The 16,599-nt window shown below is 41.8% G+C and overlaps 1 protein-coding gene across 1 annotated transcript; it reads right to left on the reverse strand.

The window, feature by feature from the left end:
- Positions 1-417: 417 nt before the first annotated feature.
- On the reverse strand, positions 418-8,899 carry yars2 (tyrosyl-tRNA synthetase 2, mitochondrial). The gene is made up of 5 exons (XM_061722496.1): positions 8,101-8,899; positions 6,560-6,727; positions 6,303-6,458; positions 5,869-6,039; positions 418-1,026 (listed from the first exon to the last, which is right to left on the reverse strand). The coding sequence occupies exons 1-5, from the start codon at positions 8,877-8,879 to the stop codon at positions 867-869; spliced, it is 1,434 nt and encodes a 477-aa protein (XP_061578480.1). The 5' UTR covers positions 8,880-8,899; the 3' UTR covers positions 418-866.
- Between the last annotated feature and the right edge of the window lie 7,700 nt (positions 8,900-16,599).

Raw genomic sequence — 16,599 nt, forward strand, 5'->3', positions numbered from 1 at the left:
ACTCTGGTCAGGTCAAGGTCAGCACACACAAGATTCTGTCCTCAATACCACCGGACCCCCTCCAGACAAAAAGAGAACAGATGCACCGAGGACAGGGAGCCACACAGTTTCACATTTACCGAAAAAAAGGGAAGAAAAAAACTGAAAATAATATTTTACAGTTAAAAGTACCTACATCCTAAAATTTAGAAACTGCTGCTTACATCACATAGAAAACGGAACATTTTTACCTAAAATTCAGTACTAATCTTGAAAAATTACTTTGATTGAAAAATATTAATTTTTGTTATCTAAAAGCCAAATGAGTTTCCTCTCAAATTTATCATAAACTCTCTTTTTTCTTTAGAATACACCTCCCACCACTAAGAGAGGAAAAACAGTTACATTAAAACAAGCGTTGGCATTATGCTCAAATTTAAATAAATAAAATAACTAAAAATGGATGGTTGAATAAAACCAAAGGCTTTTCGTCTGAAATGATGCAATTTTTAGTTTACTGTGAGCAATTATTTACTTCAAGGGGTCACGGCAGGATATGCGGTGCAGCTGAGGTTGACTCTGGACCACCGTGAAGACAAGGACGCCCTCTAGTGTCCACTTTACCAAACCTCTACAGTGCAGTACAAAGGCAGCAGGAAGCGATCTGTTTTTTAATCAAATCATTTTTAATACCATAGCATCACATCTGTACATGTACATATTTATATGACCACCTCAGGAAATCCCTGAGGGGTTCAGGAAACACTAAATAACGAGTAACACGCGAGTCCATCAAAGCTGCTCCACTGACCCTGCTGAGGTTTAGTCGCCTACCTTTCCTGTCCGTCCGTGATCGTTACTGGGCCCCGTGTTTCGATCCACAACCCTCAGAGACTGAGCCACTTGATGATGTGGAAGTTCCTCTTGCCCACTCTGAGCAGAGTGAGCCCGTTGGTCAGGATGTGCACTTTGGGGATCAGCACCTGCTCTGGGTTGTCCGCCCGCTTGTGGTTCATCCACACGGCTCCGTCTGAAACCATCTGATACCTGCACACAGACATTCAAACTTTCAGTCAGGAATGCAACGGGATGTAGCGAAGACATTTACTTGAACGGCTGCTGAATCATATCACTTGCACTTTTAAATGATTAAACATAAATAAAAGATGCAGAGCGAGCAGGATTCTACAGATGTGGAGTATCGGTATCGGCTCAAGTCCCAGACACATTGTACTGTATGAGTGTTATACAGAGGGACGCTCCTTCAGCAGAGTACATGCATTTATCACACGGTAAGAGGGCGGAACTTCTTTATTAATAACTTAAAGTTTTACCTTTTATTTTAATTTACATTTTACTTTTACCCTGCAGTCCTATTTTAATACCGGATGGAATTGTATTTGTTCAATAAAGACCCGGCCTGCATTACATCAAATCAGACTTGATACTAAATCTATCATGGCTTCAACCATTACAACCGAATGATACTTCAAGATTCACACTAACTACACAAGTACCAAGGCGCAAAAAGAAAAAAAAATAGATGCAAGAGTAGGAGATTTCTGCTTTTCGGACTCCTTCAAGTGTCTCTGTCCCTCTGAGCAGAGGAGACGAGGACACAGGCAAGGAGAGAAAAAGGAAAAATGAAAGCTATGATTTCAGTTACATAAGTTATTCGTCCCCTCCTCTTTCAATGTGTGTGCGTGTAGTAGTAGTACAAAGCGAGATAAGCAAGTCAGAGAGGTTTGTCGAGTCTAAATCCAGGATTTCCAGAGACGAGAGGGTGGCTCTCTCTAACCTGGCACAGTCACCATGGTAACTTGTGCTGAACTTATAACCAACTCTGGAGCAGTTAAATTATTACTATTATTATTATTATTATTATTATTGTTAAATTGCCAGTAAGAATAATTTGCAGATTCTTTTGTTGATCATACATTACATCAAATCATGCAAAATAGTATTAAATGTCATCAGGCGCACATCCTGGATGTTGATGTCTCACACTGTAGCCGAGCTGAATGTCCTTCATGGAATAAATGCCAAATTGTTCAATGGCTGACAGAAATTCAGTCCATAAGTGCATTTCCATGCTGATTTTATTTGCCATATTTAATTACAGGACACTGTTGATTCTCTTTTTTTTTTTTTAAGCACTGAATCTATTAGATACTTGTTCCTGAGATGAAATTAAACCCTCTTGAGCAGAAATCCACGTTGAATTAACAACTCGTGATGAAAATTCTCATCTGAAAGCATGTGTTAAATATCCAAACCAGCTGAGCTGTATGATGAGCTTCCAGATGCTTTGCATACAGTTAAACAAATTGCAGGGTATGTGCCAAGTTACTATGGGAACCGTGAAGGCAGAATAGGGTACATTTTGTCCTGATCTACTGACAAATCCTACTGATGACATTCAGTAGATAATTGATGGAAAGCAAGCTAGTATAACTTATTTTCCATACCTTTATGTGTAGTAAGTCAGAATATGTATATTTTAAAAAACCGACAGCAGACAACTGTTTTACAGTAAAACATCAGGCAGGACGGTGGCTTAGTGGTTAGCACTGTTGCCTCACAGCAAGAAGGTTCCCGGTTCGAAAAACATGCATGCTAGGTAAATTGATCATTCTAAATCGCCCGTAGGTGTGAGTGTGAGTGTGTCTGGTTGTTTGTGGGGACTGCAGGTGGAAACTAGCATTTCTGCTAAAACCCGGTGTATTTACACTGCTTAATGTAGTGTTAAATAATATGCATTGTCCCATCTAAATAAACTTTGAAACTTTGAAACATCATACTTTCCACAACTAATGATTTGAGTCCCTCCGTTGCATTAGCATTGTTTCTGAAATCCCATCAACTGCTCTGCTTCCTTTTTTACAACTGTCTTATGGCACTTTTCCACTAGTACCTACTCAGCGTGCCTCTACTTGCCACGCCCCCGTCTTGTGCTTTCCACTACGGGCCGCGGCGGGTAGAGGCGTGCCGAGTAGGTACTTTTTCTGTACCTATTCTGCCGAGGTTCTGAGCGTGCCGAGTCGGCCCTGTATCTGACGTCATCACAATATACGCCACCGATTGGTCGGGGGCTGGGCCGTCAGACGTTTGAATCAGGAATCAGGAATCAGCGCGAGAACGACTGGCAACGATTTTATTCAACAGGCAATGGCAGCGCAAACGTCTGTTTGGTGATCCAACTCTGAGGTGCAGATGTTCATAAACCTGGTGGCTGAGGAGAGAATTAAAAAGGGATCTAGATGGGCGATAAGGAACAATCAGATCTACCAGGAGCTCCGTCACTTCTCAGCCGCTCGCGGCCAGCTGACTTTTCAGCAGTGCCGAGACAACCAAACAAAAAAAAAACGTTGCCGCTTGAAACTTCTCTCACTCATTTTTTAACTTGATATCAAACACAAGCCACAAAGCCAGCAGCACATCTATCATCTCCAGCAGGTTCTACATCTTTAGTGTTGTTGTTGATCAGACAATCATATACGTCACAGTAGCTTCGCTCCAACCCGCCCACTTCTCACCTGGGTGTTTAAAAAAAAAATGAGAACGAGGCAAGTGGAGGCGTGCCGAGTCGAGACGCGCTGAGTAGGTACTAGTGGAAAAGTGCCATTATGGCACTTTTCCACTAGTACCTACTCAGCTCAGCTCGGCTCGACTCAACTTGGCCCAGTTTCTTTTCCGTAACAATTCAGCACCTGGAGCAGAAGTAGGAGGGTTAGAGCAAAGCTGCTGTGATGTATTTGATTGTGTGATCTAAACAAAGAAGACAAAACTAAAGATGTAGAACCTGGAGGAGATGATAAATGTGCTGCTGGGTCTGTGGCTTGTGTTCGATATCAAGTTAAAAAATGAGAGTGAGAAAAGCTTCAAGCAACAACGCTTTTTAATTTTTTTTGTTTGTCTCGACGCTGCTGAAAAGTCCGTTGTTAGCCGCGAGCAGCTATGAAGTGACAGAGCTCCTGGTAGATCTGGTCGTTCCTTATCGCCCGTCTACATCCCTTTTTAATTCTCTCCTCAGCACCAGGTTTATGAACATCTGCACCTCAGAGTTGGATCATGAAACAGACTTTTACGCTGCCATTGCCTGTTGAATAAAATGAACAAGTCAGAGTCGCTCTTTCACTGATGTCCACATCCTGATTCAGACGTCTGACTCGAACCCCCCGACCAATCGTCGCATGTAGTGTGATGACGTCGGATGCAGCCGACTCAGCCTGCTTAGAACCTCGGCAGAGTAGTGACAGAAAAAGTATCTATTTGGCACGGGTAGAACCCTAGTGAAAAGGCACCAAACCGAGGCGAGCCGGGCTGAGTAGGTACTAGTGGAAAAGCGCCATTATTCCTGACCGTGTCCACTCCAACGACCTGCTCGTTTTATGAATGATGTGTGAATTTGTGCAGAATATGTGAGCAAATGACGCGTAAGTGCCTTTTATACAAGAGCCAGCGTAGAGTAGAAAGTCTGGTTTAACGGAATCAGCTGATAACCAGTTATACTTGATACCAGCGTTCATATTTCTACAGCCTGTTGAAAGCCTGTCTCAGGAAGGAAGGAGAAGATGGAGAGGTGAGGAGACACTAATTAGACACACCCAATGAGCATTATGAGCCAGCAGCACTAAGACTACGTTCACACTGCAGGCCTTAATGCTCAATTCCGATTTTTTTGTGTGGCTGTTCACATTATTTTTAAAAATGTGTCCTATATCAGACTCGAGTGTGAACGCATCGTGGCCCTGAACTGACCCGCATGCGCAGAGGAACAATAACAAAGACGTCACACGGCGGTAAACATGGAGGCAAAAGAAGTGAGCGTACATGGGTATATTTTGAAGTTGTTGTGTGGTGGAAGCCGACTAAACTGTGATCAAGTGTTAATGAAGAGGAGAAGGAGGAGAAAGAAAGCCGCATTTTTAATAATGGCTTTTTGTGGAGCGATGGCTGCCTCGTCTGTACAGAGGTGTGTGTGGATGCGGACTCGGAGTCAGGAGTGGTGGGATCATGATGTGATGAACATCTTTACAGAGACAGATTTCATCCAGAATTTCAGGATGTCGAGGGCTACCTTCCATACATCTGTCAGCGCCTCCCCTTAAGACTTTCAAGACAAGACACTCAGTTCAGGCGACCCGCCTCCCTGAGAAAGCGTGTAGGAGTTGGGTTATATTGGCTGGCGACAGGGGCAGGTTACCGGACTATGTCCAACCTGTTTGGCATTGCAAAGTCCTCCGTTTGTCTCATTGTCCACGACTTTTGCAAGGCCGTTCGCCATGTCCTTATGCCTGACTACATCAAGCTACCTCAAGGAGACGATCTCTGGGACGTCCTACAAGGCTTCCGACAGAGGTGGGGTTTCCCACAGTGCGCTAGAGCGATTGATGGGACTCATATCCCCATCATTGCCCCCGAGGACAATCATATGGACTACTTTAATCGCAAAGGATGGCCCTCTGTTCTTCTACAGGGGGTTGTGGATCATCCACTGATTAGCTCCGTCGCCGCTATCCTCCATGTTTGTCTTGACCTTTTCCGATCGCTTCCGAGTGACTCCCGCCCCCGCCAGCGCAGTATTATGACAACGGTCGCTCTCAAGTGACGTCAAAGTCGCATTAATTCCGACCTGGCTGTTCACACTGAGGTCGCATTGCAAAACATCAGACCTGTATCCGATTTAGAACCACATATGGAAGAGACCTGAATCTGATTAGAAAAGATCAGATTCCGTGTAACTTGTGCTGTTCACACTGTCATAAACAAATCAGATCTGAGTCACATATGAGCAAAAAATCGGCTTTGGGTCACTTGGGAATTGCAGTGTGAACGTAGCCTAAGTATGGCTTCTACTCCCAATGCAAATCTAAGCAGGGTACATACCCCCGGGATCCGTCAGGGATGGCGTCCACCATGCGGCAGGCGTCCACCACGGTGGTCCCGGGCTCCCACAGCAGCTCGTGGAAGGGAGCCTCCCTGAAGAGCTCCTGAAGCTCATCATCACTCATTTCCTCCAGAGCTTGCACACTGTTGTGATACAGCGCGTTGGTACATCTGCAGAGACAAACGAGAAACACCGGCGTGTCGAGTTCATCCTTTCGCTTTGACTGGAAAGACTTGACATTCACAACTGATCAAAATACAGGTTTGAATCTTCTAAACAGTAACTGACTCGAGTAACCCCACAGGGCCGAACACATTTACTCTCCTGTTTTTCTTCAAATTAATAATTGCAACCGCGTATAGTTATGTAGGAAATGACTACATCTAATTATACTGTACGAAAACAAAATTCACATACAGAGCCTCTTTCATACCTCTTGGCACTGTCGAGGCCTTCTTTTCCATGCACCAGCTTGGTCACCTCTGCAGCCAGCCGCTTGTGTGCGAGGCGTTTACTTGGATCCTCTCTCTGCTGCTCCATCAGCGCTTCCACTTCTGCCAGAGGCAGAAAGGTGAACAACTTCAGGTACCTGTGAAATGTCCACACAAAGCACCTCAGACGACGAGGAAAGCTGGTGGATCTCGAAGCTTTCAGCTCCTTAATCAATAAGTGGTTGGCGTGCGAACATACCCCTCCACACTGGCATCGGGCTGCCGGAGGAAGTACTGGTAAAGTTCGAAGGGGGACGTCTTGTCCCTGTTGAGCCACACGGCATTGCCGGCAGTCTTCCCCAGTTTGTCCCCGACAGAGCTGGTCACCAGCGGGATGGTCAGGCCGTACACCTCCTCACCGCTCACTCTGGGAAGACATCGGGGTTCCAGCGTTAGGGGCCTCCAAACGGACAGGACACATCCGACTACAGAAATATGAAGTGCTGAAATGTACATTTTCTAAATGGACCCACACAGCTGGCCGGCGCTCAATCAAAGACATGTATCACTTATCATATTAGATTGATAAGATGTGTTTATGACGATGATTATGTGATTAGGTTTACATAAGTCTGCGCTGATAAACTCCTGAATAACAGAGCAGAGGAGCCGTTTGTAAAGAAAACAAACCATGTAAACATGTCTGTGTGCAACAAACGAGGACCTCTGAGGGTGTGAACAATATTGTTTTTGTACATGGAGGAGGAAGGGCTTTCGTCTCTACACCAGACAACACTGAGCATATCTGCTTCTGGACTTCGTTATATCATGTCAACATTGATCTGCTGGTACAAATCAAACAGTAAAGCTGACAAAACATTTCCAAATTTAGGAAAATACAGCTAAAAACAAAGACAGAATTTGCTTTTTGTGTTATTATTCCTGTCTCCTCTGTTCTTAAAGCAGCTCCCTGGGATGTTTACACGTGAAGCTTCTAATAGGCTGACAAAATGTGAGATAATTGGAGGTACATCTGTGGATGAATTTTAAGGCACACCTTGAAATGCAAGGCCTGTGCTGTATGAAGAATCTAAAGAATGCATCATGTAAACACATGTTTGAGTCATTCTTTGGGACAATTTCCAAACACCTGAAGAACCCTAGTTCAAACAGCATGGACACACCCAGAGATGAGCATGTCTTGGTGCCAAATGTGCAAATGAACTGAAAACCAAACAACAACAAAAGACGGTGTAAAAGAGGCCATCTGAAACCAGGAAGAGAGCATCATTATTCCAACTACAACATTTTCTGTACCAACATGAACTACAGTTCACACCAGTGTGATGTGGCTTCTACGAGCTGTTCAAATTTTGCTCCTGTCATTACGTAACGACGGGAGCGATGCGTGAAACCACGTCCACAACTAACTCCGCCAGCCGGAGCTTCCACCATTTTTTCGTAGCGGTGTATCGCGTCATTCAGGCAGCCAATCAGCACAGAGCCTCATTATCATAGCCCCGCCCACTCAGAATCCCGCATAGATAATGAGGTTAGAGAATGGGAAGATAAAGACATGGCTCAGAGGCTCAATTCCTAATTTATTTAGCAAAAACAATCAAAACCTTGTTTTTAAAGACATTCAAGGCCTGTTTAAAATAGGTATTAGATGCCAGAATAGGTCCCCTTTAAAGGAGTTCCTGAATATACGAGAAACATCTAGCTATTGGATGAATCTACACAATTTGAGTGTTTGTTTTTGGAAAAGACCTGGGATGGAGAAGCTGGGTGGACATTTACTTGTGGATGTACTCATGGCCAGACATCAGGTTGCCCAGCTGGTCGGTGCCTCCGAGCTGGATCTTGCAGCCGTACACCTGGTTGAGGTGGTGGAAGTCGTGGGCCTGGAACACCTGGTAGGTGAACTCTGTGAGGCTCATGCCGTCGGCGGCGCGCATGCGCGCCTGCACGCTGCTGCGGCTCAGCATGGTGCCCATCCTGAAGTGTGTCCCCGCCTCGCAGAGGAAGTCCACCACGGTCCAGCCGCGGTACCAGCTGCTGTTGTCCAGCACCGTGGCGGTGCCCAGCGGCCTGCTGCTGCCGTGGAAGTGCAGCTCGTGGTTGGCGAACACCCTGTGGATGCTCTCCCGGATGCTGCGCGTGTTCCGCTCCACGGCGGCCGCGCTCAAGGGTGCGCGCTCCCGCGTCCTGCCGCTCGGGTCTCCTACGCGCGCCGTGGCCCCGCCGAGCAGCGCCACCACGTGGTGGCCGTGGCCGCGGAAGTGCAGCAGCCCCACCAGGGCCAGCAGGTTGCCCACGTGGAGGCTGTCGGCCGTGGGGTCGAAGCCGCAGTACACGGTCTGCGGGCCGGAGCGCAGCAGCGCCGGGAGCCGGCTCTGCGCCGCGTCCTCCGGGAAGGAGTCCTTGAGGACGCCGCGCTGGTGCAGGGCCTGCAGCAGGTCTGCGTGCGCGGGCGGGGAGCCGTGGAACCGGGACCGTCGGGTCGGGTCGGGGCGTGCTCGTCTGAGACACCCACGCCGCAGAGCATGACTGCAGATCCCGACCACGGACGCAGCCATGTTGGACAATGTGACACGGGAGCTCGGTGAGGAAGAGGAGGAGCTGGGAGAGTTTCAGAAACCGTGGCGAGACCAGAGCGCCCTCACAGGGCGACAGCAGACACAGACGCTCACACAGACGCGCACACAGCGGTGCAGATCCCAGGTCAGGATTGGGGGCAGAGGTGTCAAAAGTATTCACATTCATTACTCAGGTAGAAGTATAGATACTAGCAAGGGCGTAGGTTTGCATAGGGACGGTAGGGACATAACACTACAAACATTTCAGGGGGCTCAAATTGTCCCCACCAACTTTTAAGCAACCTTATTTGCATTATATAATGAGTTAGATTGTCTTCCCAAAAGTTGTAAGGATATAATTGACACTACCATTATTAAGTGAATTATTTTCATTATGTTCAGACTTACATTTACCCCTTTTCACTTGCTGAATTTGCCGGTCCATTTTTTTCCCTCAAACGCACGTTTAATTGGCTGATGACTTGACAATTTTTTCCATAATTGCTCAACCCACTGATGCATTTTAGAGATGAAAATAAGGGAAAAAAAGGTGAAAGAGACAACCAATTAAAGCAATGTATTACTCTTGTGGTGAAGGACAATGTAGGCTAACATGTAGTTCCATATATAGGTTAAGTAGTAGTTAAGAGATTATTAATAAGTTTGTATTTATTGTGTATGTTAATATAATTTAAGTTATGTTCAAATATTGCAATTTAAATTGCTAATAAAATCCTGGAATATTCTGAAAGTTTTCAAAATGTTTCTTTAGTAGTTTTTGAAAACAAAAGTTTGAATTGAACCGTGTATCAGGTGAACCAATACACATGAAAGTTAGTATAAGTCAATACAGATTTATTTTGCATTGATCATTTAGCCTATCAATTAATAAGGTTCATATTTGGACAAATGTAGCCCTGACCCCCGTTCACCCAATCTGTTTGGTCTTATTAATGTCCCGTCCCCAGCAAAAAGTACATGCAGGTTATGCTGTTATATCGTCCCTACCAATGTTGAGACCAAACCTACGCCCTTGGATACTAGAGTTTAAAAATACTCCTGTAGAAGTTGAAGTATCAACTCAAGTTTTGTACTCAAGTAAAAGTATAAAAGTACTGGTTTCAAAACTACTTAAAGTATAAAAGTAAAAGTAATGTAAGGGGGGGAAAAGCCATTAAGGACAAATCCATTGAAAATGAATGCATCTTAGTATAATGCAAATATATTAAAGAACCATATATGTGTACTATTGAGCATTAACATGTGTTTCAGAGAGCAGAAGATATGATGACTAGTTGCCTATAAGTATTGTAATGGTGCAAAAAGTCAAACTTCAGAGGCATGTTATCATTTATCCTAACCTTTATTGGAATGTACATCCAAGTTTAGTTGCAGGAATCTGAGGGAACGGATGTAAGAACAAAACTGGACAAGAACATCTGTGCCACAACCACAATAAAATTCACTCTATCCGGATGGAGCAATTTAACTGGATAGTTTTTTTTAAAGGCCGAAATGAAATAAAGTAACAAGGCTGTTTTTAAAATGTAAGGAGTAAAAAGTACAGATAATTGCGTGAAAATGTAAGGAGTAAAAGTAAAAAGTAAAAATAATTACTCCAGTGAAGTATAGATAACCAAAATTTCTACTTAAGTAAGGTAACAAAGTATTTTTACTTCGTTACTTGACACCTCTGATTGGGGGGGACACCAACGTGATTTTAATGTTTTGCCAATATGCAACTCATCGATGCCATGATTTGGTAAAGGCTCGCCAAAAAATACTGCACAGGGAATCATTTATTGTGCTTACCTTTCTTGTTTATTTGTCCTAAACAGCCAACAGTGTGTGTCACTGCTTACTTAACTGTTATATTCGTAAATCATAATTTTAAGGGTTTTGGGCATGTAGTGTACTGTCTACTCATCTCAAATTCTTCTCACCATCTTCCTTTTATCCTATGGGACTACTTTATGCACGATCAATTGATATATGGATGAAATATGGAGCCCTAAACAAGTTGTTTAAACTAACCGATCATGTTTTAACAGTTATGGTGGTAAACAGTTCTAAAAAAAAAAAAAGGACCCATTGCTTTCATTCTGTACACCTCAAAACGCACCGTGGATGTATTATTTTTTTAGAAATATATTTTTAATAAATATTCAACCTTTAAGTCTGAAAATACATTTGTTCAATTTTGAATAATTTAGGGTATTTATATTGGGGGGACACTTCATGTTTTTCAGAAATTGAGGGGGACATGACCCCCCCGTCCCCCCCGGGATCTGCACCCATGCACTCACAGTCCTTCGGTGCGTCCGAAATGCCTTACTAAACAGTATACAGGACTGTCTCAGAAAATTAGAATATTGTGATAAAGTTCTTTATTTTCTGTAATGCAATTTAAAAAAACAAAAATGTCATACATTCTAGATTCATTACAAATCAACTGAAATATTGCAAGCCTTTTATTATTTTAATATTGCTGATTATGGCTTACAGTTTAAGATTAAGATTCCCAGAATATTCAAATTTTTTGAGATAGGATATTTGAGTTTTCTTAAGCTGTAAGCCATGACCAGCAATATTAAAATAATAAAAGGCTTGCAATATTTCAGTAGATTTGTAATGAATCCAGAATGTATGACATTTTTGTTTTTGTAATTGCATTACAGAAAATCCCAATATTCTAATTTTCTGAGACAGTCCTGTATACTCAAAAAGTACACTTAAAGGGGACCTATTATGGCATCTAATACCTATTTTAAACAGGCCTTGAATGTCAAACAAGCTTTTGATTGTTTTTTCTAAATAAATTTGCCTTTTTCTTTACCACTATCGTTTAGTATTTTTTTCAAATATAATTCTCAAATACATTCATATAACACTAGAAAGGTCAATCATCTTCATCTTCCTTTTTATAAAACTAAACACGGCCAGTATTCCCTCAGATATCGTGGTGTACAGATATGGAACTCCAAAATCTCACATTATCAAAAGCTCTGTTTCTAAGATTTTTAAAAGAAATTTATCATCTCATTTAATTCACATTTAAAAAATGTCACAAGTTTTCTTTATTTACTTTTTTTGTGGTTGATTATTTTTTTGTGTGTTGATGATCTGTAACTACTGTATGTAGTCTAACCTTCTTTGTTTTTTGTTTATAGTTTTCGTCTTGTTGTGTTTTTTTGTTTTTTGTAATTACTGTTTTACTTCCTAAATTGAGGGGAGGTCCGCTGCATAAGCCTGTTGGCTTTTTGACCTCTCCTGTTGCATTTGTTTTACTATTTTTATTGTAAGTGTTACTTTTATTGTGTGCAAACTAATAAAAAAATTAAAAAATTAAAAATTCAGCCTCTAAACCATGTCTTTATCATCCCAGTCTCTAACCTCATCATCTATGCTGGATTCTGAGAGGCTGGAGGTTATGATAATGAGGCTCTGTGCTGATTGGCTGCCTGAATGACGTGTAGCAGGGGAGGCACAAAGCATCGCTCTGGGCAGAAGAGCAGCCGACTGCGTACACTATTAAACCGTGTCCTAACTGCATGCGATGCGAGCGTCAGCGACAAAATCACTTCCATTGCTTTATTTTCTATTGGACTGTCCTAACTGGCACCGTTTTGAGCTGAACATTTGTCAGATGCCCTGCTTCTGTTTTCTTCCTGTCGCTCGCGTTGAAAGCTGGTTGAAAGCGCTGTAGGAAACAGTCATGGATGAGGAACGGCTGATCCAGTTAGTTGAAATGAGAAGTTATCTCTATGATACCTCCTCATTTTACTACAAAAACCTTAATAAAGTGGTAGCTGCTGGAGGGAGATGGACAGAGAGCGTCCGATGTCACACAGTGCGATGCAATAGTCGGACGGTCGCATGCAGTTAGGACACGGTGTTTAGTTGTGGGCGTGGTTTGCATTTTGGTTACGTAACGAAAGTGAGCAGAATCTGAACGGCTCATAGAAGTCACATCACACTGGATGGCTCATCCGGGCGGCTGTACAGACACTGCAGAATTTGGTTGCTTTCCTCCTCTGAGATGGCAGACTCTTTATATGTGTTAAAGCAAGAGAAAACATGTTTTTCATAATAGGTCCCCTTTAAGTTCGGCACACTTTTGAGTAAATATCAGTAGTATGTTTGTTGTAAGTTTCAAATCTGCCTATTACCACCTGAAAAACATTGCTAGAATTAAGGGGTTTCTGTCTAAACAAGACATGGAAAAACATATTCATGCATTCATTTTCAGTAGGTTTTATTATCAACCTACAGAGTCCTTACAAACACCAGAAAACTGGACCACATTATGAAATCCCTACACTGGCTTCCAGTGAGTCAAAGGATAGAGTTTAAAATCTTACTGCTGGTCTACAAAGCACTGAATGGTCTTGGACCGAAATACATGCTTGATCTAGTTCCCTATGAAGCTCCCAGACCCCTGAGGTTCATATGGATCTGGTTTGTCGTGTGTCCCAAGAACAAGAACCAAGCAAGGTGAGGCAGCGTTCAGTTATTCTGCTCCTCACCGGTGGAACAAACTTCCTGTAGACCTGAGGTCTGCTCCAACTGTCAGCTCCTTTAAATCAGGCCTAAAAACATTACTGTTTACTGAAGTGTACTCTTAAATTAAATACGTACCTGCTGTACTCTACTGCCCTTACTTTTTAACAAGTTGTGCTTTTTATTATTTTACCTCTTTTCTTATCATTTTATTTCATTGTATTTGTCATTTAATGTTTAACTGTGTCTTGCTGCTTTTATTGTAGATGTAAAGTACTTTGAATTACATTGTGTTGAATTGTGCTATACAAATAAACTTGCCTTGCCTTACCAGTGGAAAAGCGGGGATGACGTCATATGTTCAGCATTAACCACGTCCACGTCAAATTTCTGACCAATCACACAACAGCTCTCAGACACCGTGCAAGAAATAAAGTTCTGCCCAGATGATGTGTCGACAACAACCTGAAAAAAACTTGGATAATTGAGATGCCATTGCACACACCAAGGTGACAGAATCTTGTGATCACCAGTTCTTCCTCTTGTTAATGTACAGTTTTGTAAACTGATTTAATGTTTTGGTGCATCTGCATGTGTGTCTGTATTTAATTACAGTATTATGTTTATAATGGCCTTGTTTCAATAAATATAGATGGCATCATTGGCCTTTTAATAATATTTAGGTCTTAGCATTAGGTCTATGCCATTTAATTGATGCTGATATACGTCTAATTTGGCTACTATAATGGTAAATAACGCAATTTCAAGTCAATAATTATGTGTATCTTTTAATATTTAATATTGACATTTCATCTACAAATTAAGTGCAATTTAAATCAGTAACATTTACTCTTCATTAGACTTTTCTGAGGTTGAGGGGGGTGTTGGAGGCTTCTTATTTTGTTAGATGACTAGTTAATACTCATGTCAATACCAATGGAAAAGCGGGGATCATATTTTCAATATTAACCACGTCCACGTCACATTTCTGACCAATCACACAACAATGTATTTTTTTGTGGTTGTTTTGTTCTTGCCCTTGGAGCGAGAACACGTTTCTCTGTTCTCAGTGTGTGCAGACGCCTTAAGTGTCCCGCTTCAGACCAAATCAGGTGCGCACATCACACAAAAGGTAATGGCCGTGTCCAAAACCATTCCCTCATCTCTATATAGTCCACTACAACCCTGTAGTGGCGTCTGATGACTTATTAAAATTCGTAATAACTATATACCACACTCAATACATCCCACAATAAACATGATACGTTGTTAGCAAATATGGTCATGAATCAAGCATCCATACCATCATGCACTGCGTTAAAGCAAGGGAAAAGAAAAGATGAACTAATAGACCAAGATCTGCAATTAATTACCTATATATGAACATTTAACTTTAGATCTGCTGAAGTTGGTTTGATTATATTAAAACCACTTCATGTTTGGGGGGGTATGGTGGCTGGTGATTAGTACTGACACGCGTTGAGAAGGTTCCTGGTTTGGTTTGAATACTCTCCGGTGTTTGTGGGGAGTTTGCTTTGGATAATCTGGGGGAGTGTTAGATTCAAAGACTACTTTAGATTGCCCACAGTTGTTGTTCTAAACTCACAGGCCACTTCATACCTGCTATATCTAATGAAGTGGTGGTCCTGCGATGGACTGGCGACCGGCTCAAACCAAGAGAGCTGGGATAGGCTCCAGCTGAAGACACAGAGCAGGAGTTTAGATAACTCATGGACGCATAGATGCTGAGATGCATCATCTTTTTTAATAACACTGGTGACATCAAATGAGACATGAATCCAATGGTTATATGACAGCATGATGACGCACTGAAGTTTAATGCTTATGGTTTGCTGTTGCGAGCTTTCCCCAGGAGGTGGCGTAATCTGACAGTAGTCTGATAGGGTGGTTTGTATTCATTCTAAATGAAGGGAAATAAATAGTTTATTTCTGTTACCAACATAGCTTATTTATCTTTTATTGTACTTGGATTTATCTTTAATCTATCTGTTTTTTTTGTTTTTTTTTGGTTGTTATTTGTTTTTTTCATTTTCGTTTTTTCATTTAGGAAAATTAATTTTCTTTTTTTTCATTGTTTTCTGCTTCTTATTATCTTTAGTTTTTATTAGTTTTTGTTTTTTGTCTTGTTTTTCTTTTTAGTTGTTGTTCTTTGTACTTGTTATCTACTTTTTCTTTATTCTGTTTAACTAACATTTTATATTGTACTGTAAAAGTTTTTTAGAAATGTATATTTGTACTGTTGGACCCCAGGAAGAATAGTTGCTGCTGAGGCAGCAACTAATGGGGATCTGAAATAAATAAATAAATAAATAAATAAATAAATAAATAGCTTTACCTTAATGGTTGAACTTCCAAGTTGGCCATCTTGCCAGCGTAGCAGCAGCACATCTCAGTTGTCTGCCTCGGGATTCATCTTCTCCTCGAAAACGTTAGAAGGAAAATGAATTGGTTCATATTCAAGGGCATTTAGTATCTGATACATCTGTGATTGAGATTTCTATCTTGTTTTTCTTTTTAACTGGTGTTATGTGGCAAATTTGACCTCGAGCTAAAATGCAGTGCAGTGAAAACAGCCATTGTACAACTAGCATTAAAGTGGAGTATGTTGTTTACACAGAAATGATGTTGTAATGGTCTCCTGTTCATTGCAATATCCTACCTTCACCCGGTATGCAGTTCCACATTTGAAAACATCACATTATAGCATATACTAGACTAGACCGGTCTCAAGACCACTTTTTTGTGTTCTTGGTCTTGTCTCGATCTCGGACTCAGATAATTGAGATGCCCTTGCACACCAGGGTGACAGAATCTTGTGATCACCAGTTCTTCCTCTTGTTAATGTACAGTTTTGTAAACTATTGGTATTTTGCATTTGATTTAATGTTTGTGTGCACCTGCATGTGTGTCTGTATTTAACTACAGTATTGTGTTTACAATGGCCTTGTTTGAATAAATACATGGCATCATTGCCCTTTGAATAATATTTAGGTCCTAGCCAGGTCTATGCCATTTCAGTGATGCTGATATACGGTGTAATTTGTCTACTATGATGGTAAATAATGCAATTTCAAGTCAAATCAATAATTGTGTGTATTTTTAATCTTTTAAAATTTACGTTTCATCAACAAATTAAGTACAATTTAAATCAGTAACATTTACTCTTCATTAGACTTTTCTGCGGTGGAGGGGGGTGTTG

The sequence above is a fragment of the Cololabis saira genome, chromosome 5 (assembly GCF_033807715.1).
Source record: "Cololabis saira isolate AMF1-May2022 chromosome 5, fColSai1.1, whole genome shotgun sequence".
NCBI lineage: Eukaryota > Metazoa > Chordata > Actinopteri > Beloniformes > Belonidae > Cololabis > Cololabis saira.

What these genes read in the sequence shown, in the direction of transcription:
- yars2 (XM_061722496.1), bottom strand. Translation starts at nt 8,879, where the DNA reads ATGGCTGCGTCCGTGGTCGGGATCTGCAGTCATGCTCTGCGGCGTGGG. An exon ending in GGCCATGAGTACATCCACAA is followed by an intron (nt 6,728 to 8,100) that starts GTAAATGTCCAC and finishes ATGTCTTCCCAG; the next exon opens with AGTGAGCGGTGAGGAGGTGT. An exon ending in ATCCCTGACGGATCCCGGGG is followed by an intron (nt 1,027 to 5,868) that starts GTATGTACCCTG and finishes GTCTGTGTGCAG; the next exon opens with GTATCAGATGGTTTCAGACG.